Below are 24,820 nucleotides of genomic sequence, written 5' to 3' on the forward strand. Positions count from 1 at the left end.
TGCCACGTCCATGTTCCCCTGTGCGTGACGAGGCTCAGGCAGGCAGCATTTTCCAGCTTCCAGAGAAGCTTTTCCTCTTATATCTCTCACTTCTGTGAGAAAGAAAGCTGCTGGAGATGGGAAATCTCCCGTGTAGAATCTTACACATCCAAACACTCAACATGAAACTGATGCGTGGCCACTTATTTCCTTCTCTTCTCTTCTTTAAAAGCAGTTTCTTCCTCCTCTTTCTTTCTTACAGTGCTTTTGCTGGGAATACTCAAATATCAGGAAGACAGCGTGTTTTCACCCACAGACCTCGCTCCAAATGTGATTATGTGTTTCCGACGGCACACATATGTGTAGCTTCCAACAGTTTCTCTTAGGAACTGGTATTTACACAACACTTCTCAGGAGAAAACTCTGCTTTCACTAAACAACCAGCAAAGATTGCTTGCACACTTTAGGAAAACCTTGCAAGGCTGGAGAGAGCAGGCGCCCAATAAGTCTAAGAGTCTGTACGGCCATGTCCCCAGGCCTGCGACGCGCTTGAGAGCGGATGGGATGGGAGTTATGTGGCAGCCGAGCAGGTCGCTGCGGCGAGGCTGCTGCCCATGGACCCAGGCGCAGGGGACAGAGCTGGGACAGGCGGTGTAAGGCCACTGACATGGCAGAAGTATTGCTGCTTGTCACGTGTCACCAAGTAGCTGGTTGTGAAAGACACTGTTTAAACAAACTGTTGTGTACATTTCCATGCCAGTACCTGTCTGCCCGGATTCTTACGTTCAAAGTGCAGCTCATAAGCATATTTGAATGAGTCATTATTTTGCCCAGCGTTGACAACAACTGGAAAATCTAAACATCACTGCCCTGCACCTGCACTCCATAGATTTCACAGATTTCTTTATGGGTTGCAGCCTACTCCTGCTCTTTTCACACCTTCTTTTCTCTATTTTCATTCGAGAGCATTCTTGTTCTGCCAAGAGGGGCTCTCCAATTCCTGCCGGACTTGTACATTTCTCCCCTCCATGCAAAAGCACCTCTGAATAGGTGCTTATTGAGCATATGGTAACTACTTAGCACCAACAATTTGATTCTTTTGATTTCATTCATCAGTGCCTGAAATGTTAAAGCAGCTTTGGCATCCAGGAGTGAGTCCTCACCTTTGGGAGTTGAAGCCAGAGCCCACAAAAAATCTCCACACCCATGTCTGCTTGTTTATGTTTGCCTGTAATAGGGTAACTTTACAATATTGCATGCAATCATTTCCATAACATTGGAGGAATCTTACAGACATCCTCGAGCAGGAACTGCCTGATTTTGAGCCCATTCAACCAGAGAGCAGCGGTTGGAGCCTCTAGTTAGCATGTCAAGCACTTTCAACAACAGATGGAATTGCCCACTTCTCAGAAAGTAAGTTGATAAAATCTTCTGGCATTGTGAAGATCTCAGCTCTTTTCAGTGTAAGACCAAAGCATTTGATTAAGTCTGCGAAGGAGCAGGGGAGAAGGATGAGAGAGTGGGGAATCACGGTGGCTGTGGTGACGGGAAAGGAAATGAGGGACGCTGAACCCCTTGAGGGAGGAAAAGTTGACACAGATACAGATGACACAGAAGCTGTGGAGAGAGGGAGGACTTGGAGATGGTGAATAGAGAGAGACGGGAAGAGAGAGCACAGTCACCCTGTGGGGAAGAGGAAGGCAGGAACGCAGAAGAACCTGGGATGTACCAGGACTTTGACCTTGAGGCACCACAAGGTGTATAGCCTGGTATTTCCTTGCTTTGACTTTGGTAGACTAAAAGCCATGTAGCTATCGGCTCTCTTGATACCCCAGAAAAAGACCAACTCTCCCTTCTTCGGAAATGACCTCTGCCACTCCTCTTGCTCAACCAGCTCTCTGTAAGCCAGCAGCTGAAACAATCTTTCCCCTCCAACAACTAACCACTCTTCATATTTCCAGTTTTCAGTGTGAAGAGGAGTATGAAGTCTGCCTATTATTCAGACTGTGGAGCATGGGCTTTGGCAGGTCCCAGCAGCCCCAGTGCGACTTGCAGTGAGAAATCACCTTTCAAATAAGCAGCAATCAAGCAGCAATCAAATAATCATCTATCAAATAATCAGCAGTTTCCACTGACAAAATGGAAATAGGGCTTCAATTACATGATAGCTGATAACAGCTTTATTGTTGCATTTCCCTCCATTTCAAGAATGAATTTATGATTAAGAAATGACACCTTTTGACATTCACTATTTGTGAAGCCTGGCAAACATATAAGCAACAAGTGGGTGACTATCCAACACAAAATGCAGACCTCCGACAGGAATTTCTTGTTCTTGTGAGCAGGCTGCCTAATGCTGCCACTAATGACCAGGACACCAGAAACAAGGGGGTGTTAATGTAATTTAAAATTGCCATGTAAAGTGGGAGGTGATGTCCTTACAAAGGAGGTTTTAAATATTGCCTGGGAAGAACTGACCATGAGGTCTAAGGTGACAGAAATAAAGTAAAATGTACTAATCCACAGTAAAAGATCATGGACTTCAGGACTAGCACGAATATCAGGTCTAAACTAGGGAGTTAATGAACTGTAAATCACGGGAGGAAGGAAGCGTAGTACAGAATTCAGTACACATGATGGCAAACTACTTGAGACAGGCTATGCCCAATTGACAGAGAAGCAGGAAAGCTATCGATGACAGTGACGAGACTTCATCTGGAATACTGGCAACCTATTCTCAAGAAAGATAAATTCCCATGGGAACCAGCGTAGAGAAAGACTTCAGAACTGGTCAGGAGATAAAACCCAACAGCATTAAAACCCTGATCCATGCTGCCCAACCTCAGGTACTTCACAAAGACACACAGATTAGAAGCACAGTCACCAGGGACTCCTGTAGTCAACAGGAAAGAGACGGGCATCTCCGGTCATTCAGCCTACCTAAGTTCTGACTTGGCTCCTAAATTAAGTGTTTTATTTAAATACTTTAAGTTACACAGGAAGAATATTGCCTTAGGGCATTTGCATGGTGCTCTCAAAAACAAAGACCGAGGAAGGAACCAGCTGCTCCCAGCAGTGTAAACACCACAGAGAAGGTGAAGGTCAGGTTTATCAGTGGGACAAACTGATAAACGCTGGGCACGGATAAATTGCTCTGATAAACAGAAGGCCGATCTTTGGAAACAGCCTTCCATAAGTAGATGGGGGAATAAGAAACTTGACTAGAATTAAATTGCAGCCGAATGAGTTAATTTAAGAGGCTATGGGATGAACATACCTGGAAAAGCAAATAGTTTGACTGGCAGACACAAAAAGATCCCTTCTGCTCTTTTGTGCTATATGCTGTTTTATTTGGATTTTTGTCAGTGAATACTAACAGGACTGATCCTTTATATCTGCATCAAAAGGGACATCTTGCAAAATGATGTGTGTTTTGGCAAAGAATTACTGGAAGGTGCTGCTGCCTTGTTCTTGGCCATCTGCATCAAGGGGAAGGACGGCAAAACCTATTTCCTGGGACCAGGATTGCTCCAGAGGAAAACAAGCAAGAACAGCTAAGGCACTGAGCATCTGAGCTACCCCTGCATTACAGTATTTCCCAGCAAACTGAGTGAAATGCTTCTGCTGCCCAAGGTGAGGGGCCCAGCCTCCTAAGCGACGGGCAAACGCATGGCAAGGTGCTATGCAGAAGGGACAGAAACGCTTCCAGTTGCCACTGGCACATGTGGCTGGTATCTGCAGTGGCGTATACAAGTGATGGCAAGCTAGGCCAAGTTAGGGTCCTTCCACATCATCCTGAAAGGAGGTTGTAGTGAGGCGGGTGTTGGTCTCTTCTCCCAACTAACTAGTGACAGGACAAGAGGCAATGGCCTCACATAGTGTCACGGGAGGTTTAGATTGGATATTAGGAACAATTTATTTACTGAAAGAGTGGTCAGGCATTGGAACAGGCTGCCCAGGGAGGTGGTGGGGTCACCGTCCCTGGAGGTGTTCAAAAAACGTGTAGATGCGGCAATTCAGGATGTGGTTTATTAGGCATGGTGGTGTTGGGGTGACGGTTGGACTCCATGATCTTAGAGGTCTTTTCCAACCTTAATGATTCTATGATTCATCACTGTTGCAGTAATGGAAAATCATTGCCCATGGGCCAGCCCCACGTGCAAGCCTGAAGTGCTTGAGACCCGCAGTTAAAAGTGTCCCAGCAAATACAAACACAGACTATCGACCGCAGCTGTGTGTCACCAAATGAGACGACAGAGCACAGCCAAGTGCCTGGCAAACAGCTAGATAAGGCCATGGAAATGTGAGCATGGAGCCGTTTTGGCTAAAGCACTGGCAGAAATGAGATTTGGAGTATAATCTTCTGCTGTTTAATCCCTCCTAATTTTCAGTGGAATGAGCCTTTATATATCTATGTTCAAAAATAACGAGGCAGAAAAAGAAATAGCCAATTCCCCTACCACTGACACTGAATATTGGCTAACCAGTTGGGTCATCACTGTTACAATGCAATATAAGCATGTTTGCTAAGGGGAACAAGATGTGTACTCTTGATTATTGTTATCACATGGTAGGGGAAAGGCTGTGTCACAGTCCTCTACTGCTATTCAATCCTGATATTCTGAAATTCATTTTGGGGGATGGAATTCATTAGGAATTGTGGGCTTGAACTTGAACCTGTATCTAAAAAAAGAAAATAAAATTTTTTAAAAAATACTTCATTTCAGAATAGCAGAAAATTGCTGATTTTCCTCAGTAATACTTAGCATCAACTTAGTGGTTGATATTGGGAAACCCAAAATTTTGCAAAACAGGCAGAGAAACAAATGAAGCAAGACACAAACTGACAACATAAAAGGCCTTCAGAGGCACGAAATACTTGCCTTTACAACACAGTTTTACAACAGCACCGACGTTGATTACTCTAAGTTGTTTGTTCACTAAAGCCCCACAAGAAACAATAAACTAGAGACAAATCTAGACTCCCGTATATTTTATGTCAAAAAATTTGTTCACCCTTATTCTAGCAAAATCTTATTAGCTATTGCAAAGTGTTTGCAAGCGCTTTGCGTTTGACAAAGAGTCTTACCTTTCTTTTTCCATGGGGGCACAGTTGCTCTGCAATGCTGTTATTGTTAGGGATAATCTGTGTGGTCAGTTGCTATTCACAGTGACAGTCAAAGTCCAGGCGGCCAAATTTAGACATGAAATTAATAATGGCATATGTACCAGAGAGCTTAAGTATGCATTGTTTCTTCATGACTTACCAGGAAAAATTCTTACTGAGGTCCAAGAAAGTTTGGCACAAAGAAGTCATAAATATGCAGTGAAGGATCTGCCTCAAGAAAAAGAGGTAAGTATCAGCATAATGTGGGTAAAATCAGCCAAAATATTTGGACTAGGAATGCATCTGAACCCCCTTGCTGTGGAAAGTCAGGGTACCGCATGACTGAGGATGTGCTCGGCTGCATAAAATATACAGTGTTTGATAAAGTCCACACATATTGTCCTGCAGAAATTGCTAATTTAAAGAAAACTGTAAATTTGAAAGAGCACGAGCCAGGTTTCTTTTTATGTGCAGAGTGCAATATATGCCTCTAGCATTGTACTTACAATATAAACACTACCAGGGCTGTGAGAAGATGGTATCTGCGCCCATTAGCAGCTCAGCTGATACGCACGGCCATGCCTTGGTCCCAGCAGGCAGGCTTGCCAAATCCATCCGCTCACCAAAAAGAACTGAACTTCTTTCCTGATTGCTTTTGTTTCCCTTCAAAATGCCCTCTGCGTGTCCATACATACAGGGCTGACGAAACCAGGGAAAAGAATACGGGCTGCTTTTGCATCACCTTACAGCTCTGGACTTCAGCCAGCTGTAGGCATCAGGATCCTCTCTCGGAGTCTGAAGTTACTCCTTCAGCTAAGGCCAAAACTCCCTCAGGCTCTAACTCCAACAGTGAGCCTGCCGTCACATTTAATTTTACTCTGGACTTGGGGTACTTGGATGTACTTAGACCACAACTGGTCAGGCTTCCAAAACATAAATAAGAAGACGGGAGGTAAACAATGTAAGAAAACTGAAAGGACCTCCAACCTGGATGCCATACAACTTCTGCTGCAATGTAATACCCCTGAAATATTACAGCGGGAACTGTTTAGCCCTCTAATATGTGTTCCAGCATTCAAAGGGAAAAAAGCTGCAGCTCTTGGCCTTCCCTCTCTAAGTTTGTATCTTACTGTTGTCCATTAAAATTCGCATCACTTGCAGTTGCTACCTCAGAAATGTCATTAGTCACTCTGTAAGAACCGATCAGACACATCACGGACGTATGCCAGGAAGTACATGTGTCCATCTGAGCACCTTCGCAGTGAAGACCTGACATGAGCTTTCCCTTCCAAGTCTGAGTCTCTCTCCCCACATACAAGATCAGGTGCCTGCGAAGGAAATGAATGAGTTGCCTTTGCCTACGGAGTTAAGCAAGTCCAAACCAAGCATACCACGGCAGCAACTGTGGCCAGAACGGAGCAGGGCTGCGGCTGTGATTTGTTCTGGGCAGATTTATTTTGAGCAGTGAGGCCACACATGAATGCTGACAGCATTTGGAGCATTAAGTGTTCCAGGGTGAGGACCGTGGCACTGGTAACAGGTTCACACTCCGAAGGCCTGTCAGTCCTGCTAGGGCACTAGCAACACAGACAATTTAGGGTATTCATCCCAGGACTGCCTTAGCACAGCCCGTCTTCCAGCTTTGGACTCTTTTCTTGGTTCTGAGACCTTTTATGACTGTGTGAAAGTTGACCATGCAATACAAGGCCACCAGCATGGCTGAGCCTGGGATTCTCTTATCTGTCTGAAGAAGAGTTGTATTCTAAGGAACAGCAGAAAGAAGAAAAGAAAATCCAAAGGATTTTGTCTGGAAAGATAGCAGAAGCATCGTGTCAAAAGAGGAGGAAACCATACCCATATGAATCAAGGCTCCAAGCAATTCCCTCATTTCTGACTTCTTTACAGCATTCAGTGGTGTAAACAGAGCATGCCTGGCTGTGCCTCCAATTGTTCATAATATGATGATGGTTTACATGTCTTTAAAATAAACTCTGGCATACAAATACTTACTAAGCCACACACACTGACTCAGTCGCATATGTACGTCCCTCAGCTGGGCTGAAGTTCTCCATTAGACCATTTCTTGGGGCCTTTGTCAGCATCGAGCTGCCTGTGCTGAAAGGCAGCTCTGCCGTGGTGCAGCTGGATGGCCTTGAACCAGACCGCCGTGTGAAAAAGAGCCGCAAGAAGCCAGGGCTGCTTACTTTCACTGAGGAGCTGCGCTGGCACGGAAGCTCTCTCCCTTGGTCCTTGCCCAAGATACATCACAGATACATCTGTGCCCAGCCACATACATGCTGGTCCGGACCCTGACCCACCTGGGCTGATCTTCGATCCGCCCCACCACTGCGGGCTTGTCTGATGATGACCGGGCTGGTGGCTGGCCAGCCCTGCTTATTCTCACTGAACCCAATTCTGACTCACTGGCTTGACCTCAGACCACCCTGTCACTATGGTCACTTGGATCATCGCCGGCAATCTGTACTCTCAGCTGAAACCCGTAACCACCACCAGACCTACCTTGCTCTTCTTTGTTGGGTGCTGCGGGGCTGCTCCTGCTCGGTAGCGAAGGCACTGCCATGCCGCCTTGCTGTCACCCTCTGCTCCCAGCTTGCCGTGCCGCTTCATAAAACGCATTTCTCCATGCCACCTCTCACCTGCCACTGGCATCACTGGTGCCTGTGGGACTGTGACACCCCTGACACCAGTAGCTCCAGCACCAGCCAGATAATAGGTGTACCGATCACCGACACCACGTGACTCTCCTTTTAGCCAAAGATCTCTGTCAGAAAGCAGCCCTGAGCCAGCCTACTGGCGTCATGTGTTCCTGCCAGCAGGATAAATCAGGATAGTGGGCAAGAAGTCAGCGATCGAGACAAAGAGTTTGTTCTGTCACAGACAGACAGATGGCAAAACTAAGCAGTGACACACAGCCCCTCTCGTGAGATCTCACCGAGTGTTGGTCAGATAACCAGCAACTCTGGTAACCTGGAGATGTCGCATTGCAGAAGCCCAAGTAAAATTCAAAGCGGTCACATATCCAAAGTAGTCACGGGTTCCTTTTGTCACCTTTTGTAATTTATTTTGGTTGTCTGGCAACTCCTCTGTTTATCTTAGCAGTCGCTTTTCCCACCTCAGCTGCAACATCCCCTCCTCTCCCTCTGCAGGGCTTTACCCCCACCCGTCCTGCTGAGAACATCACCGAACATAGCAGGGCTATCACACTTCTCATCATGCTTCCAATTCCACCCCATGGTACTACTGCTGTTGCACCTGTGTGACAGGACACCTGGTCTACCACATCTACACACAGTTCTGCACGTTGTTCAGACCTAATTTCAGTCTGGTTAGGTTCAGACCTAAAGCAGGTCTGATTTAGATCTAGTTCAGATGTTGTTTAAACCCACTCCTTGCTGGCAACCTCAGACAGCATTGCCTGTGAGAAGGGGCTATCAGCACAAAGGCAACCATTTCAGATAAGCTAAGGCCAGCCAGTCTGCACCCCCAAGATTAATTTATGTATTAAGAGGGCCAGCACACCGGAAATTGTTAGGACGTCTCTGACCTCACTAAAATGGCGTTGGCACCTTGCAGCTGAAATGCTCCCACTGTGCAAGTCTGCTGGTCTGCTGTTAGGTGGTGCAGCTTACCCAGCACTCCTGCCCTGTTCTAATATTGAGCCTCGTGTACCCAAGGGCACAGTTATGCCTTCCGTACTTAATTACAACTCCGCCTTCTTACCTGGAAGGCTCTCCTTTTCTCTAACATTTTATCCCGAAGGAGAAAAACTGGTGCCTCTGAGACACTGTTATGTTGTCCTGTACACATTCAGTATGTACTGACTTTTGTCTCTTTTCTGCTCATCTTGAATAGGATGCTAAAAGAACTGGCTGGAACTTTTCAGGAATTTGACTCTCCCATGCCCAACGAATTGCTCACCAGGAGGCCTGTGCTGCACAGCACTGCAAAAATGTCGGGCCCTGCCCACGCCCACAGGCAGCACAACCGACAGCTACCATTTTCTAGAAGTACACACTACCAGCACATCCTCATTCAACACGCACAAATGGGTCACTCAACCCTGTTTCCTTTATTTTTCACGCAGCATTTCTGTGGAATTGTTATGCAAGTTTACCTTTCTGGAAGTCAGTGTAAATATGTTTTGTGTGCAAAGCAATTCAAGCAGTGTAATCATTGTTAACGTCTTACAAAACTTTTCAGCACCTTCTGCAAAACCACCTCTCCTCCCTCAAATACTGCAGCACTGTTCGGGCCCATCAGTGAGATGCCACAATTCAGAAATGTTATAATCCAATCTGATGTTACAATCCAATCTCTTTTCGATGCATGGGAATGCTGTATCTCTTTGTTTGAAGTTATCCCGTTCTTCTTTATTTGAAGTTCAGCAGAAAACAGAACAAACAAAGTTTTCTGGATGAAAACCAGAGCTGCAGAGACTCACAGCACAAGCCTCTACATCGGAAGATACAATTGTCAAAAATGTGACACTAAAACCCGCTTTTCGCGTGTGGAAGCAAACCCATTGCGAAGAGACAAGCGACCTGCCCCGCACCCCCCGCTCCTCACCGACCGCACGCAGCCGGGCCCCGCCGGCCCCCTCCGCGACCCGCAGGCGCCGCGGGCGCCCCCAGCGCACCGACAACGCCTCACAACATCCTCCACGCCGGGCACCGGCCCCTCCGAACCCGCACGGCCAGGCCCAGGGCTCCTCCCCGCCCTCGGGAGCGGCGGCGGGCGCCCAGATGTGAGGGCCCCCTGAGCGCTGGGGCGGGGACGCAGCCAGCCCGTCAGGCCTCCGCCCCTGGCTCGCCCGTCGCGCACGGTGCGGCCTCCGCCGCCCGCTCCCCGCCCGCAGGCCGCTTCGGGTCAGACAGGGCCGCCGCCGCCGCCGCCGCCGCTGCCCTCCCCCCTCCCCCCCTCCCCCCTCCCTCCTCCCCCCTCCCTCCTCCCTCCTCCCTCCTCCCTCCTCCCCTCACGCCGACTGGCGGCCAGACCCGCCGCTCCCAGCGTGCACCGCAGCGTGGCGCGCGAAGCGGCGATGACGTCCCAGCCCCGCCGCCGGGCAGAGGGGCGGCAGCGTCACGGGCTCGCGCGAATGAGTCACCCGCTCGCCGCCGCAACGCCCGGCCATTGGTCGCGGCAAAGGCGCGTCGCGTGGCCCCGCCCTCCGGAGCCCGGCCGGGTACAAAAGCGGCGCCGGCGCCCCCTCCGCGCCTTTAGCCCCGGGTGTCTGAGAGGAGAAAGATGCATCGACTCCGCTCACGGGCCTCCACGGGGATTTCTGCCTTCGCCGCCGGTTCGTCCTCCGCCTGCGTTCGCCAATCACCTCCGCTGCCCCGGCCCGGGAAGTCGGCCTCGCAGAGGCGTTGGAATAAAAAGCGGTCCTGCTCCTCCATCGGCTGATTGTCGCTGATTCCCGGGCGGGGGGGAGCGGAGAGACCGGGACCCGGAGAGGGGCCGTGGGAGCCGAGCCGAGAGCCGCTGCGACCATGCCCAAGCCTAAGAAGCGGGGGAGCAACCACCAGCGCGGAGCCGGTGAGCGCGGAGCGGGCGGGGCGCGGAGCCGGGGGCTCGGAGCGGGCGGGGCGCGGAGCTCGCCCGACGTTTCCCGTGGCCGCCGCGGGAGGGGGAGGGGGGGGCGGCCTTCGCCGGCGGGACGGGCCGAGGCCGGGCGGGGGGCCCTGGCCGGCTGCGGCCCGTCTCCGCGCGGAGCCGCCGGGAGAGCGGCGGGACGGACGGGCGGGCGGGGCACCGGAGCTCCCCGCTGGGGGAGCCGGGGCTGGAGCCGGGCACGGGCCGGGCGGCGCCGCCGGGCTGACAGGAGCCGGCCCCGAAACCGCCACCTCACGCTGCTTGTGCGCATGCGCCGGGCGGCCCCGGGGCGGCGGCCGTGCCTGGCGCCGCCGGCGGCGAGCAGCGCCCGAAGGGCAGCGTCCAGCGCCGGCCCCGCGGGGGATGGCTGGGGGGGTGGTTCTGGCCGCCGGCCGGCTGGGCCTCGGGCGGCGCGGGGAGCCGGGCTGCGGCGGGGAAGGCCGGGCCGGCGGGGCGCGTCCCCGGCACGCACCGCCCCCGGCGCCCGGGCTGCTGCCCCGGCGCCAGCGTGGGCCCCTCCGCGGCGGGGGGAGGGGGGGCGGCTGTTGGTGCCGTCGCTCGGCTGGCGCCGTGGCTGCCTCTCAGCGCCGTATGGGGCCGCAGCACCATGAAAAAGCAGCCTCCTTAGCCTAGGAGAGGATGTTGTGAGATTAGCGATCCTCACGCAGGTCCGGAGTGTGGGGGCTGAGGTGCTGGTGCCGGGCCGGAGCGGAGCTTTGGCGGGGTGCTGAGGAAACGTCGCTTCAGGCTGCCGTAGCTGTGAGCAGAGCCTGTCTCTCCAGCATCAAACGTCCAGGGAGCGACCAGATCACTGGGTCCGTCCGTAGCTGCTTTCGTTGTGGTTGGTGAAGGGCCGACAGTAATTCCTGCCGCTTCTGCCGTTGGACTTTCCTGCTTCTCCTCGCTGGAAGGTGCCCGTGCCAGAGCTTCGGGCTTCCAACTTCCCTCATCCGTGCGCTGGCTAGTGTTTTAGTTTCTGACTATAGGAAACAACGTGGTCAGTGATGCGAGTGAGTGGTTTGCTGCTAAGAGCTGAAAAACCTCTGAAAAGTGACTTTAACCTTGTTGGAGGGCACTTGGACAGTGGTCAACCCAAGGTTGATTCTGCTTAGGTAAAAATGCTTTTTGGGGGTCTTGGTAGTCAGGAAGCCTGTCTGAAGCTGGCCAGTGCTCTACGCTGCTGTCTTAAATAATTTAGAGTCAACTGTACCACAGAAAAAGAGGTGGAAAAGCAGAATTCCAAGTTCTGTAAATGACACTTGAGAGCTGTTGGAGAAATAACAGTGAAACTGTTCTTTTGTTAATCAGCTTCAGCAGACACAAATTAAAAGGTAGGATAGGACAGCAGTAGAAGTGACAGCATGATCAGGTCAAACTCCTCCAACTCTTAATGCTGTATCAGTAAGATACAGGTATGAAAAGCTGTAGACAAGCCCTGGTGAAAACAATACTGCTTTCTTCAAAAAGGCTGAAGTTACTGAACTGAGGCCGACTTGATCCAGACAGGAAGATCTTTATTCCCCCTGTTGAAGGATTTGATGTTCTGGCATGTGTTTGTAGTTCAGCATTAAAATAGGGTTGGACATTGCTGATGCTCCACATAGTACGCTTAATCCTGCAAATCCTGCATTGAACTGGGTAATGTATGCTTGCTTAAACGTATAACTTATCCTGGCCTGAAGTACCTCAAAATTAAAAGATAAAGATTGTATGGCATTTTGTTTAGGTAGTTTGTCCTAACAGTTAAATTAATATAGAGCTGTTGTTAAAGCACAGCCACAGGGAACTGCATTAACTTGAAGCTGGATGTAGAAAGATCCTAAATCTCGAGTTAGGAATTCTACCAAATATACTTTGAAAACTAGGTGGACACTTCCCCACCATTCACAAATGATCTTCCAGAACAGAGCCAACTAAGTCTTCAGACCAGGTGGGAGTGAAGGAACCAGCAGAGGAAGGCAGTGTGTTTTCTCTGTCTGGGTCAGGGAGAGTGAATCTGTTGGGAGGGCTGAATTCTACTTCTGGTGTTCAGATCTTCTTTTTGCATATGAAAAATGACCAAACTACTGTATTCATCTTTCCTTAAGGTGGTCAGCCCAGAAATGTGCAGCCTTTTAGTGATGAAGATGCTTCAATTGAAACTATGAGCCACTGCAGTGGCTTCAGTGATCCTGCTAGCTTCACTGAGGATGGTATATTCTTTCATTTATACCTATTAATCTGTTTAAAAACTTAAAACCTGAATTGATTTAGGAGTTTAAGTACTAGATTGTAAGTAGCATTAGCAAAATAATGACATTCCCTTAAACACTATGTGATTGTTAATCTGGCGGCTATCGTTTGGTAAGAATATACTCCAGGTTTCATGAGCGTCTCATGAAACTGTTAGGCTTTTTTTCTATTAGAATTATACAACGCTAACATTTGGAGACAATAAGAATTTTAAAGTGCATTATAAGACATTGATTTTCTTAACACGTAGTTGAGGTGCTAAGAACTGTAGAAGAGTTTGAGATGGAAAGAGTCGCATTTGCCTGTTTTAAACTAAATTTGTGCTTTGTCTGCTACACCATCTCTGCAGCCTGGGCTGCTCTAATGTTTTGTTGGGAGGAGGGGACCTGAAAGCCTGCTGCAGGGGGATAAGGCAGGGAGCCTTCCCTATGAATACTTGCTGCTCTTAACTGAGCTGCTGTTGCAGAGGCATCTGAAGTGATGCGGGATAGGACAGGCTGCTTAGACAGCACTCACTGCATCAGCAGTGAACACTCTGCGGTACTCCAGGGGCAGATGTCGTGGCCCAGGCGAAATGTGTTGCGGACAGGACTGGCTGATGGGCGTCAGTCTTAGCAAGTTTATGTAAGACCTGGTTAGCTCCCTCATGCATTCTGGGCCTGTGTAAGAATCTTAGCAGGTATAGAAACAGCACAGATGTATCAATAGATCAGTTTTCGTAGAAGTATTTTCAGGAGCCGTTTGATACAGTAGGCTTAACAATTCTGTTGCTGTAATACTGAACAATTCTTTAGCTATTGTCTACGTTGAACTGGTTTCTTAGTATTAAAAACATTAATTGTTGGATACTGCTGTGTCTGTTAATAAAATGTGTATCAATAGGACTAAATTATTTCCTCTGGATTAGGGCCTGAAGTTGATGAAGAAGCCACTCAAGAAGACTTAGAATACAAATTGAAAGGATTTATTGATCTTACATTGGACAAGAGGTACAGTATGCTTTGAAGAAACACATTCTTGTGTTGTTTTCTGGCTTCCTCTGATACAATAAGGGAAATATGCATAGAACTTTTTTTATATGCTTACTGAAATTACAATTATTTCATGCTGGGGAGGACTTGCTTTTCTTTTGGATCTGGAGAGACCTTTCTCCCTCCACCAAGTTTTTGGATAAGTGAGTCAGACTTTCCTTTCCTTAGTAGCTTGGAGTGACTTCATTTCTAGCTTAGTGTACTATTGTGAACTCTATCTCCCACCTAAGTTTCTCTCTCCTAGAGGAAGGAGGCAATTCGTAGCATTTCATACTTTGTGGTACTGCTGTGGGTTACTCTTCTGTTCTTCGCTGGCAAATATAAACTACCATAAAAACCAAGGCTGAGCTTCAACTGATGTGTGCTGATTTCAGGAGGTCTCCCTTGTCTCTTCAAACAGTGCGAAGACAAGACAAGCAGCTCTTGAAAGTCTGAAAAGTGCTTTTTCTTCTAAAATACTCTATGAATTTATCATGGAAAGGAGAATGACACTAACTGATAGCATTGAACGCTGCATAAAGAAAGGTAATTAACATGCTTGCTGTTAGGAAGCAATAATCCCCATGAAATAGCTCATTGTTTAAAAGGAGTTAAGACTATGAGGCTTCTCCAGTACTTTATAGAGCACTTAATGTAGTTATGTTAACAATATTCCTGTTTTTAATTTAGGTGTTATATTTTAACTGACCTAGAAAATTAACTGAAATAATCTTCGATCTACTGGTTTCTGAATTTCCACTTGCAAGTTTTCATACTAATTACCTTTAAAGAAAGGAAGCAATGTACAAGGTGATTACTCATCACAGCATGTTAATCTCTAGGTAAAAGCGACGAACAGTGTTCAGCTGCCGGACTGGCGTGTCTTCTGTGTGTGCAGATGGGGTCGGGAATTGAAAGCGAAGAGATTTTTAAGACCCTTGGTCCAGTTCTGAAGAAAATTGTCTGTGATGGAACAGCCAGTATCCAAGCCAGACAGGCTGTAAGTATAAAATGTTTGTTTGTCAGGCGGGGACAGAGGGCAGCAGTTTTTAACCAGCTCACTGTTGTGTAATCCAGAACTAAAGGTTACTGTACTCGTGTAAAGTCATAATGTTGACCTGTGCTCTGAATGATGTGTAGGAGTTTTCGCTGGCTTAAAAAATTCCACCTAAAGGTTGAACGTCATTCTCTTCAACTGAAGAACGTTATTATTAAAGAGCTGTTACATCTAGTACTTTGTCAAGTGTCTTAACTCACTACGTTGCAGTCTCCTTACTGCAGTTCTGAGGGCTGATGTTGAAGTCCTGCAGGAAAAAAAGAAAGTTTTCCCACTGACTGATGTATCTTTCCTATATGAACTTTAACTTCTTTAACAGCAGAGTAATGTTAGTTATGCAAATAAATTTATATATGATAAAATTACATATAGCAGATACAGAACTACATGGAAGCATAGAATCATTAAGGTTGGAAAAGACCTTTAAGGTCATCAAGTCCAACCATAACGTGCTTGATACATCCATACTACTGTAAGTATTTTGAGTTTTTCACCCAGTCATGTCATCTATATGTCAGCAGTATACTTGAAATATTGACTGAAGACAGTCAAAAGGTCTTGCCAGGTGGGTTACTTAAACTTCAGAGATTTAACTAATATTCTCCAGCTTGCCTTTATTACCTAGCTAGCTACTTCTCCTATTGTACTCCAGCTGTGTTACAATACATGCTGACAGCTGAGGCGGAGGTAGTATTAGTTCATCAGCAGTTGTTTCTACAAACAAACAAAAACTATTAAAGCTTGTCCTATTTAAGTGTAGTTGAGTCCTGTGTGGTTAGTGCAAACATCACTTTGAAATGTTTTTTTTTCTTACTCTGTGAGAGGAGACTGAGTAGAACACAGGGGACACGGAAGAGATACGTAGGACTTCGGTAAAAGTTGGAAAGTGCCAGGAAGGGCTCTTGAAGTCCAATGTTTTCATGTCATTTAATTGTAGTAGTGGGAAGAGAGGGCAAAATATTTCCCACAGCTGTAAATAAATATCATGGGCCCATTACTGTTTATCAGCATGATTTCTGCTAGTGAATCGTAGTGGGATTTAAACTAATGGAGTGGTGCATGTAGCTTTTTGGAGGGGCTAAATAATACAGCATGAAACGTGGAGGCTTGTGAGTAGCATATGTTGTAAAATCATCCTGAGAGTAGTCGGGAACTGAGAGCTAACAGTTACAAAGTAGCTGAATTAAACAGCATTGAAGACTTCTACTCTGTTAAGGTCTAAATCTCAAGTTTCTATTACTCCAGGTGTTAAATTTCGGAGGTCAAAGTTTGAAGGTTTTGTCAACAGTGATACTAATGTCAAATACTGACACATTTTTTTTCTTTCATGTCTAGTGTGCAACCTGCTTAGGAATTTGCTGTTTCATTGTCACTGATGACATTACGGTGAGGATAAGTAATACTGTCTTTTTTTTAATAAAATGACAGTAGGAAAATGTGAATCTTAAGCCACTTCCACAATCTTTCCCCCCCACCCCTGTTCAGGAGCTGTACTCTACTATGGAATGCCTGGAAAGCATCTTCACAAAGGCCTATCAGCGGGATAGAGACGCTAATGGCGTATCGAGTACCCATAATACTGTACTTCACATCAGTGCTCTCTTAGCATGGACGCTGTTGTTGACCATTTGTCCAATGAATGAAGTGAAGAAGAAAATTGAAATGTGAGTATCTTTCTTGGAAAAGAAAACTTGTAATGACTGTTTTTATATGCAATGAAGCACTATCAATGAAATTAACATCTTAATGAAATGTGACTTACTTGTTAGGCACTTGCATAAACTTCCGAGTCTGCTGTCATGTGATGACCTCAACATGAGAATAGCTGCTGGAGAAACACTAGCTCTTCTTTTTGAACTGGCACGCGAAACAGATGCTGTAAGTAGATGTCAGCAGCTAAATTTTCTGGCTTTGGGATGATGACAAGACAAATTATTTAACCTGTGTTGCATAGCACCCTGGGTCTCAACTCATTGCAGATAATTCACTGGGTTATGTTCATTGTAGTGGGTCCGCCCCAGTCTAAGTGGGTATAGCAATGATTCACAGCAATCTAGCTGTCATTTTTACACCAATTTCCATGTTGCAGTACAGGACCAATATAATAAAACACATCAAACTGTGCTGAAGAACAACTAGAAATGTAGTGAGCAAGCTTTAAAATCTAAATCCAACACCAGCTTTAAAAAAAATTAATTTTGGTATTTATTTTTCAGCATTGTTATTTAGGTACCTTGGGAAGAATAACTAGTATTGTGTGATGGTTTCATGGCATTTGTGACTGTTATAGTCAGCTGGGGACTAGTCAGCAAGTTTAAGGGGGGAGATTTTGAAAGGATTTGCACTAGTTTTGCACAAATGCCAGTACTGCTAGATTTGGTGAGATTTCTTGGGATTTACTTTTGAGTTGGATTAGGTGCAAGCTTCTTGGTATCACCTCATCCACAGCAAAACTTGCCTTTACATTCTTCAGTATGCTGTGTTAATTTCTGAACTGTTTTCTTGATGACACTGAAGGAAACAGTCTCCACTTACCCATGGCACAGTCTAGGAGAGCTGCCTAGGTGGCTCCTAGCTCGATGAAGGCTGCTGTGCTTTGGCAGAATGATCTTTTCACTGTGGACAGCACTCCAGTGGAGTCAGGGTACACCACACACTAACACTGTGTAATCTGAAACAATATGCTGAGACTTCTGTATGATCGCAAACAGTAGGAGTTTGAGTCTAGTCAGTCTGACATGTTAAAACATTCAGGTTAGAAAACCACAAACTTGTTTTTATGTGAGTTTACATACATTCTTACTAATCCAGATTAACTACCACTGAATTCGGAAGTAGAGGGGAGAAAAAACATTTCCTTCTGAAGAATCATGCCTTCAAGTTTACTTGGAGAGTTTTGTCAAGCTTTTTTTTTTTTTAAATTGCTGTCTCATTTTCCACCCCATACAAGACATGACTAAATATTCAGTACTGTCAGTCTAATGGTGTCTCAGGATCTGTCTCCAGCAGTGTTATTCTGTGCTAATAACCTGAAAATGCTGTCAGCTTGTCAGCGGGAGCGGCAGCCAGGTTCAGCAGGTCAGTTAGGTGGTATGAGTCCCTTTGAATTATGGAGCAGAACAGATTGACAGGTATATACACACACTGAAGGAGCTGCACTGCTTCATGTGACTCCGACTACCAGAATAGAGTTTGATAGTGTCCTGCTTGGGTAAACTGAATGCTGTGGCTTTGTTCTTCCTGCATTAAATGCTACAGATGGAACTACAGGAAGTTAGTGCCATCTCTGTCACTTTAAATAACAAAGGTAACAAGTTGTAGAGGTTTACATGCTCAGAATTTGGAGAGATCCATTTTCCTACTTGCAAGAAAGGGTGTTAAGGCCAGAAACATTTTTTCTTGACTAGGATTTCTTTTATGAAGATATGGACCTTCTAACAGAGAAACTGAGAGCTCTGGCTACTGATGGAAACAAGCACCGAGCCAAAGTAGATAAAAGAAAGCAGAGATCTGTCTTCAGAGATGTTCTGCGAGCTGTTGAGGTGATTCTTTTGTCTTACTTTGAATGTCTGGATTGTCACTATAGAGTGTACAAACTAATGAAAATGATTTTTTTTTTATTGAATAGAATTACTGTTTCAGTGAAAGGGTTATTATTTTAAATGAGATTTCAAATTCTGATCACATAAACATTGCACTGTAAATACTAAATTATTTTTATTTGATACCATGAGTAGATTGTTTTCATAGAAAACTTTGTAGGACATCCAAATTCCTGTGGTGAAATTTGTGAAAAAGTTTATTGTAAAATCTGTTCTTGAGCTGCTGGGTATAATAACCAAAAGGCAGCTAAGTAGTAAGACACAAATGGCATCTCTGTCAGGGGCTGAAGAAGTGTTTCTGTAGGGGAGGGAGTTGTCATATTGTGCTGTAATCTTTGATTTTCTATATCCAGGTTAAGAGAAAACTACACAAAGCAGGTCTCTAAATAGTGACATAACTTCCGAGTAAAACCTCTAAGACAAATGTCAAACTTCTGTCACTGTAATGGATTATTTGTTGTCTTGCACCCCTCAAGCTACATTGTCAGATAAATTGTCAGATAATTACTTTGTACATTGCTGTATGGGTAAGACCAGCTAAGTATTAGCTGACATTCAGAACAGTTAAACTTCTTGGAAACTAAGGAGATGGCTTTGAAGTGATTTGAAGTCAGCTTGGAGATTCTGCCTGTAGAGAAATCTGAGTCGGTATTAGCACACTCCGTACATTCCATTGTCACAAATGTAGCTCACTACACTTGAACGGTGGGGACTAAATGAGGCTTACAGCCTGACTTAAAGGTGACTCCTGCACTCAGAACCGTCTTCTGGAGATAAGTCAAATTCTGAAAGTCATTTTAAAGATGAAAGTTGTGTTCAGAGTCTTTTTTAATGCTTTCTGACTTGAAGAAGGTCGGCTTCAAGTCTTGCATGAGATTTAATTTTAGATATGCATCAGTTTAGGAACAAATACAATCTTTAGTATATGCATATTGTGTTATTGGGAAGGTTTTAGTGTGCCAAATTTATTAATGAAAATAACGTTCATTGAGATAAACTTCCTAATACAAAAGACTGTTTCTGTTAAAATTATATATGTTGTTTCCTTTAATTTTGGATAGGAGCGTGACTTTCCTACAGAGATGGTGAAGTTTGGACCTGAGCGCATGTATATTGACTGCTGGGTTAAAAAACAAACTTATGATACCTTCAAGGAGATTCTGGGGTCGGGGATGCAATATCATTTGCAGGTGAGCTGCTGTTTGATACATGCTCAGACTGTTGTTCCCTGTTTGGCTGCTTCACAGTAATTCAGTCTGAATTGCAAAATCAGGAGTAGAACTTGGTGAAATGATGGGCTTTGCATTAGAAGTTTGAAAAGACAGCACTTACCCAGTGAATTACAGTGAGCTAGAACTGTCTGCGTGCTTCTGAGTTGTAGCCTGGGTGTGCTGGGTTAGCAATTGGAAAGCTTTTCCAAGAAGTAAGAGATGCGAGCTGAGTATCTTCTTAGCTTCAGGGATTTTCCGGAATCCTGATGCTCTGAGTGGTGTAGCCATCTGGCTGTTACAAAGCTGTGTGCCTCCACCCTCTGCTTCAAGCCTGTAAAAAGGAATGCAAAGTTTTAGTCAAAAGTCACTGAACACATCTTGCAGCCCAATGGTGACAGCACTCCAGAAGGGCAGGGCTAAGTCCTTATCTCTGTTCTAGGAACTGCTTGTTTACTGGTCATCTGTTGACGTGTGTTACAGAGACAGGAGCTGTAGGTTAGGAGTAGATGCTCCCAAATTGCAATGATAATCATAGGGTTAAAATCTTCAGTCCAGTGTCAACTGCATTTCTACAAGACTGAGGGCACCCAGGCATGTAACAGCTTTTGCGGATTTTTCAAATACTACTTTTACAGCCAAATACTTTACAATTGGTGTGTTGTGAAACCATGTTGATCTGTGTCCAGCTGCCTGATCTTGCATAGAGGGTGTAACAGAGCAGTGTCTAATTTGCTGGGACAAAAAAAAAAACCCAAAGCAGTGTGGGGGTGAGGGAGCTGTGTGTCTTCACAAGAGGACAATTTCAGTTCTTAGCCTTATTTTGATTAATGGAAGATGTGTTCCCTGACTTAATTGCAAAAGATAACAAGATTTATGTCAAACTGCTGGTATTTCTTACTGGAATACTTGATGTTTACCATTAGTAGTCTTTAAGGACTTAGGATCAGTTTCTCTTCTGATTATTTTGATGTGTTTCTTGTTTAGTCAAATGACTTTCTTCGGAATGTATTTGAGCTTGGCCCACCAGTAATGCTAGATGCTGCAGCTCTTAAAACAATGAAGATATCCCGTTTTGAAAGGGTAGGTTATTGCACCTTAATGTGTTTTCTTTACTTCATATGCTAATGTATTTCTCCTGAATTAAATGGTGTTCCAGACGGGCACTTTAGAAGCTGTCATCTTTAAACTTGTTACTTTAGTTCTAACAGTGCCCCACGTTGTCCTGAATGAAACCAAACCTTGCTTGCATGCGTCTTTGAGCTCTTATTTTAGATCTTCCACTGGGAATGTCTGCTACCCCTTTTCTCCCAAGGGGGTCGGAAGGTTGACTTGGCTTCTGATTGGCACTGGTGTCATGCTCCATCTGTGTGAAGCCTGGGCTCTTAGGAGAGGCATAGGTTTTTGGGCAGGGACCTGCAGGAAACCTTAGAAACTGAGTCTTTATAAAGACAGTATCCCGAACTCTCCAGTGTGAAAAGGACACTAGGAGATGGCTTTGTTCTGTTGGCTGTGAATGTACTCATCATGTGTACAAACAACTGGTTGAATGGTGCTACCAAGTTTAATCCAGGGGGCAATCTTAATTTGCATTGTGTCTGCATGGTGTTCAAGAGTGACTGACATTTCAGAAGGCCTACCAGTTTACTTCAAGGAGTAATAAAAAGATATTTTCAGCTGTTTCTTAAAATAAAGAACTCTAAAGGACATAAGCCTTTTGAAGGGTTGGAACTAGGTGATCTTTAAGGTCTGTTCCAACCCAAACCATTCCATGACAACATCTGTAATTAATTTTTTCTTTTTGTTTTGTAGCACTTGTACAACTCTGCAGCATTCAAGGCTCGGACAAAGGCTAGAAGTAAATGTCGTGATAAAAGAGCAGATGTGGGGGAGTTTTTCTAGATCTCCTTTTCCATGGGGTTCAATTTTCATAATTAAAATAGATTTCTAACCTTTAAATGAATTTTTTTAATTTCAGTAATCAGTTTGCACTTGTGCACAGGGATGTTTGTATAAAGTCTGTAAATATCATGCATGTTGTTGCTTAGTTGCATATACACTGTATATAGATTGGTGTAAGATTGGGCGCTGGGATACATTGTACCGCTTGCAGTAGCTGCGACCTCTCCGATGGCTGACGACATTGTAACCAAACTGCGGAATGGGGTGGGTAACTGTAGTCAAATGCTGTGTGGCAGACTGGATTCCTTATTTTATATAAAGGTGAATTAAATGAATTTGTTGACCAAGTGTTTTGGTCAGAGTGTGCTAATATGAAAAGATGAACTTGTTTGTGTGAAGTTATTTTAGTAACTTTTTAAACTCTGCAGTGGCAAGTGGATGAAGAAATTTCTACATAGTATGACTTTATCCTGAAGGGGTCTATGAAGTTTAATTATCTTCACTTACAGTGAAGTAGTGAATGACAAATACTTGCCTCAATGTAAAATAAAATGAAGATTCTTATGTTCTGAAATTGGATGTTTAATTTTTGGAATAAAGATGTTTCTCACTGCTTGCTTTCTGTGTTTAAAAAAAAAAGTTTACTGCCTGAATGGAAAGCTGAAACACTAGTGAAACCCAAAGGCTGAAAAAGATGGATTTCTTTGCCCATTCAGACATGTGGTTGGGTTAGTCTCAGTGCTTTAGTAGATGCTAAAGATGAAGCTCTTATTTTGCTGTGTTTTGAAGGTATATCTTATTTATAGATAGTCCTCACAGCAGCCTGCTGTTGATTTGTTACCACTCCTGTAATGGTCAGATGTTTTCTAATTCTGGTACTGCAAAACACCGTGTCCCTTACCTTACAGCTGCCCTGGTTTTGTTGTGTTGGAAACTACTCCCCTACTCGCAGTTTCTGGCTCTAAGGGACTGAAATGTGCCAGCAACTGAGAACTGTCTGTCTGGGGGGAGGGGGGCGGAGAACAGGATTTAAGTAATAAAGACACTAAAACCTAGATAGCTGGAGCTTCTGAACCAGAAGATCTATAAATAAAAAGTGCTTGTTAGAATAAACATTCTTAGAAGTGTGCGTCAAGTTATGTCAGCAGAGGAAGTAAACATTACACCCCCCCTAAAAACCACACCCCATGCTCTGGAAACTACTGCGTGCCCTGATACGGGAAAGCTTGGTTTGTTTTTTTTTTTTTCAGTTTCGGATTGTAGCAGAACCTATTCCAGAAAATCCATACATGCTAATTAGTTATACTTTCTAGCTTAACTTTTTCCTCAAATAATAGATTATGTAAGAACTTGTTTGGCTTATAAAACTGATAACTTAGACCACAACAAGGCCTTTAGCTGAAACCTGTGCTGAACCGTGCGTTCATGTTTGTCATGCAAGTGGAGAAGGAACTTCAGATCCTTGAACTGGATGAAGCTGTCCACCTGTGTTTGCCCAGCCCAAGGTGCTGCCCCCTTTGATCTAAACTGTGCCCCTAAGCCTGCTGCTCTGTCCCGTGGCTGCTGGGTGGTCCCCTTTGGCATGCTTTGCTAACGTCCAGCAACACTTTTGATGGCTGCTGGCCTGCCAGCATCTGCAAAATGGCTTTCTACAGCACCTCCTGGCAGGTGGCCAAGCGTGTGGCTGCCTTGTCCCCCATTACGCTGTAGCTGCCAACCACAGTGACCAGGCCGGCTCCCAAGGCTGTTCGAGCAGAGATGGGCTGTGTCGCTCCCCTGCAGAGATCCGATGGCTTTGTGGACCTTTTGAAGCTTCGAACTGGAGAGGCCTGGGTCCTTGTCTTCCGGTTAGGATGGTGTCAGGAATCTTTCAGGGATGGAGGTGACCTTTTTTTTCTGGCTTGCCCATCCTTGTTTGGAGGGAGGACTTCTAGGAGACCCCTGCAGAAAGGGAGCAGGCTTGTTACGTCTGCATTACTGGCCCGGCTACTCAGGCTGGGCAGCGGCAGAGCTTGTCAGCTTGGAGTGGGAAACTGTGAGTCAGGAGAGGTATTCTCTCCGTTGTTTCTGGAAAAAAAAATACAGTTTTTGTTGGGTTAAACAGGTTCAGAAGTTGCATAGAATGGCTTCAGAAAGGATTTGTTGTTTTGAGCCATGGTCCTTCCGTGTAAGTGTCATTACAGCGTGCTGTAACATCACGTTCTGCAATGCTGGCAACAAAAAATCAGCAATCAAGATAAATGTCTGCAAAGAGGCAATTACCAGTGCTCACAAACAGTTCAACAGGATTTATTTTTTAAACAACTAAGGATGCCAGACAAATTAGGCCATCCCAGAATATTCTCCCACTTGAATTTGTAACGTGTGTGGGAGAAGGAAGAAAATACCCTGTTTTTTCTAGTCTACGCCTTTAAAGTGCTCACGACTGCAACACTGTCAACATGACTCTTGTGCATAGCAAACTGGTTACTCATAGCTACAGTGTGGTAGATATGACTCTTCTACATAGCAGAGGAGTTTTAAAAAGGCGTCATAAACCAAAAGGTTAGTGAAATACTGACCATCAGTAACAAACCTCGTTCTCCGTGGTAAGATATTATCATAGTGATTCCAATAGAGTAACAAAGCTATATATGTGCTGATTTCTTTTTAAACAGATCAGTATTGTGAAGTCAGTATACTTAGACAAGATGAACTCTAAATATAGATCGAAAGGGACAGTCTGCTTCGTAGCTGCCTTCATGAGTCCTGCAGGACTTGACAGGTTCCTATGGGTCAAAAAGTAGAGAGAGGAGTTTTCTTCGGGTGATTTTCACTGGCTGATTTCTTCCCTACTGGCATATTACCTGAGCACGGTTATGTTGTAAGTAACATTTCATTCTCCTGGATATGATTTCCTTTTAGACTTCATTGGTTTCCTTTATTCGGTGAGGAATTTTTGGTGTGTTCTCACACGAAGTTCTAATTTTACCACAACTTAAGGAGAAATTTGGAAGTCGAAAGGGGAAAAAAGTCTTTAGGCAAGGTTAAAGTACAGGACAGCATGACTCCAAAAGCCACAAAGTTTAAATTAGTTTGTTGGGAAAAGAATCAATACTTCTGGTCAGTGG

The 24,820-nt window shown here is 45.2% G+C and overlaps 2 protein-coding genes and 1 long non-coding RNA gene across 8 annotated transcripts in view; 2 read left to right on the forward strand and 1 right to left on the reverse strand.

Moving 5' to 3' along the window:
- Nucleotides 1-10,332: 10,332 nt before the first annotated feature.
- On the forward strand, nucleotides 10,333-22,327 carry IFRD1 (interferon related developmental regulator 1). Of its 2 annotated transcripts, XM_075427856.1 has the most exons (13): nucleotides 10,333-10,642; nucleotides 11,368-11,514; nucleotides 12,787-12,891; nucleotides 13,839-13,920; nucleotides 14,363-14,487; nucleotides 14,784-14,941; nucleotides 16,334-16,384; nucleotides 16,484-16,662; nucleotides 16,768-16,876; nucleotides 18,406-18,540; nucleotides 19,662-19,790; nucleotides 20,796-20,891; nucleotides 21,621-22,327. In XM_075427856.1, the coding sequence occupies exons 3-13, from the start codon at nucleotides 12,843-12,845 to the stop codon at nucleotides 21,708-21,710; spliced, it is 1,203 nt and encodes a 400-aa protein (XP_075283971.1). In that variant the 5' UTR covers nucleotides 10,333-10,642; nucleotides 11,368-11,514; nucleotides 12,787-12,842; the 3' UTR covers nucleotides 21,711-22,327. The 2 variants fall into 2 exon arrangements, with proteins under 2 accessions (XP_075283971.1, XP_075283970.1); XM_075427855.1 differs by lacking the exon at nucleotides 11,368-11,514.
- LOC142362146 (uncharacterized) lies at nucleotides 16,828-20,181 on the reverse strand. Its single transcript, XR_012764712.1, has 3 exons — nucleotides 19,933-20,181; nucleotides 17,534-17,669; nucleotides 16,828-16,907 (listed from the first exon to the last, which is right to left on the reverse strand). It is a non-coding gene; the product is annotated as an uncharacterized LOC142362146 (long non-coding RNA).
- Nucleotides 22,328-24,207: 1,880 nt separating the features above from the next.
- The window catches only part of LSMEM1 (leucine rich single-pass membrane protein 1), a 34,560-nt gene continuing 33,947 nt past the window's right edge, over nucleotides 24,208-24,820 (forward strand). For 2 of the 5 annotated variants that reach the window (XM_075429240.1, XM_009943433.2), the window contains exon 1: nucleotides 24,312-24,573. The gene's annotated coding sequence lies outside the window, so the exon portion shown is untranslated. The other 3 variants (XM_075429236.1, XM_075429239.1, XM_075429237.1) reach the window with 3 other exon arrangements.

Source organism: Opisthocomus hoazin, chromosome 8, assembly GCF_030867145.1.
Source record: "Opisthocomus hoazin isolate bOpiHoa1 chromosome 8, bOpiHoa1.hap1, whole genome shotgun sequence".
NCBI lineage: Eukaryota > Metazoa > Chordata > Aves > Opisthocomiformes > Opisthocomidae > Opisthocomus > Opisthocomus hoazin.

Excerpts from the sequence above, each read along its gene's own strand:
- IFRD1 (XM_075427855.1), top strand. The coding sequence starts at position 10,597 with ATGCCCAAGCCTAAGAAGCGGGGGAGCAACCACCAGCGCGGAGCCG. Across the intron at positions 14,942-16,333 it reads GTATCCAAGCCAGACAGGCT|TGTGCAACCTGCTTAGGAAT; the intron begins GTAAGTATAAAA and ends TTTCATGTCTAG. Across the intron at positions 16,877-18,405 it reads TGGCACGCGAAACAGATGCT|GATTTCTTTTATGAAGATAT; the intron begins GTAAGTAGATGT and ends TTTCTTGACTAG.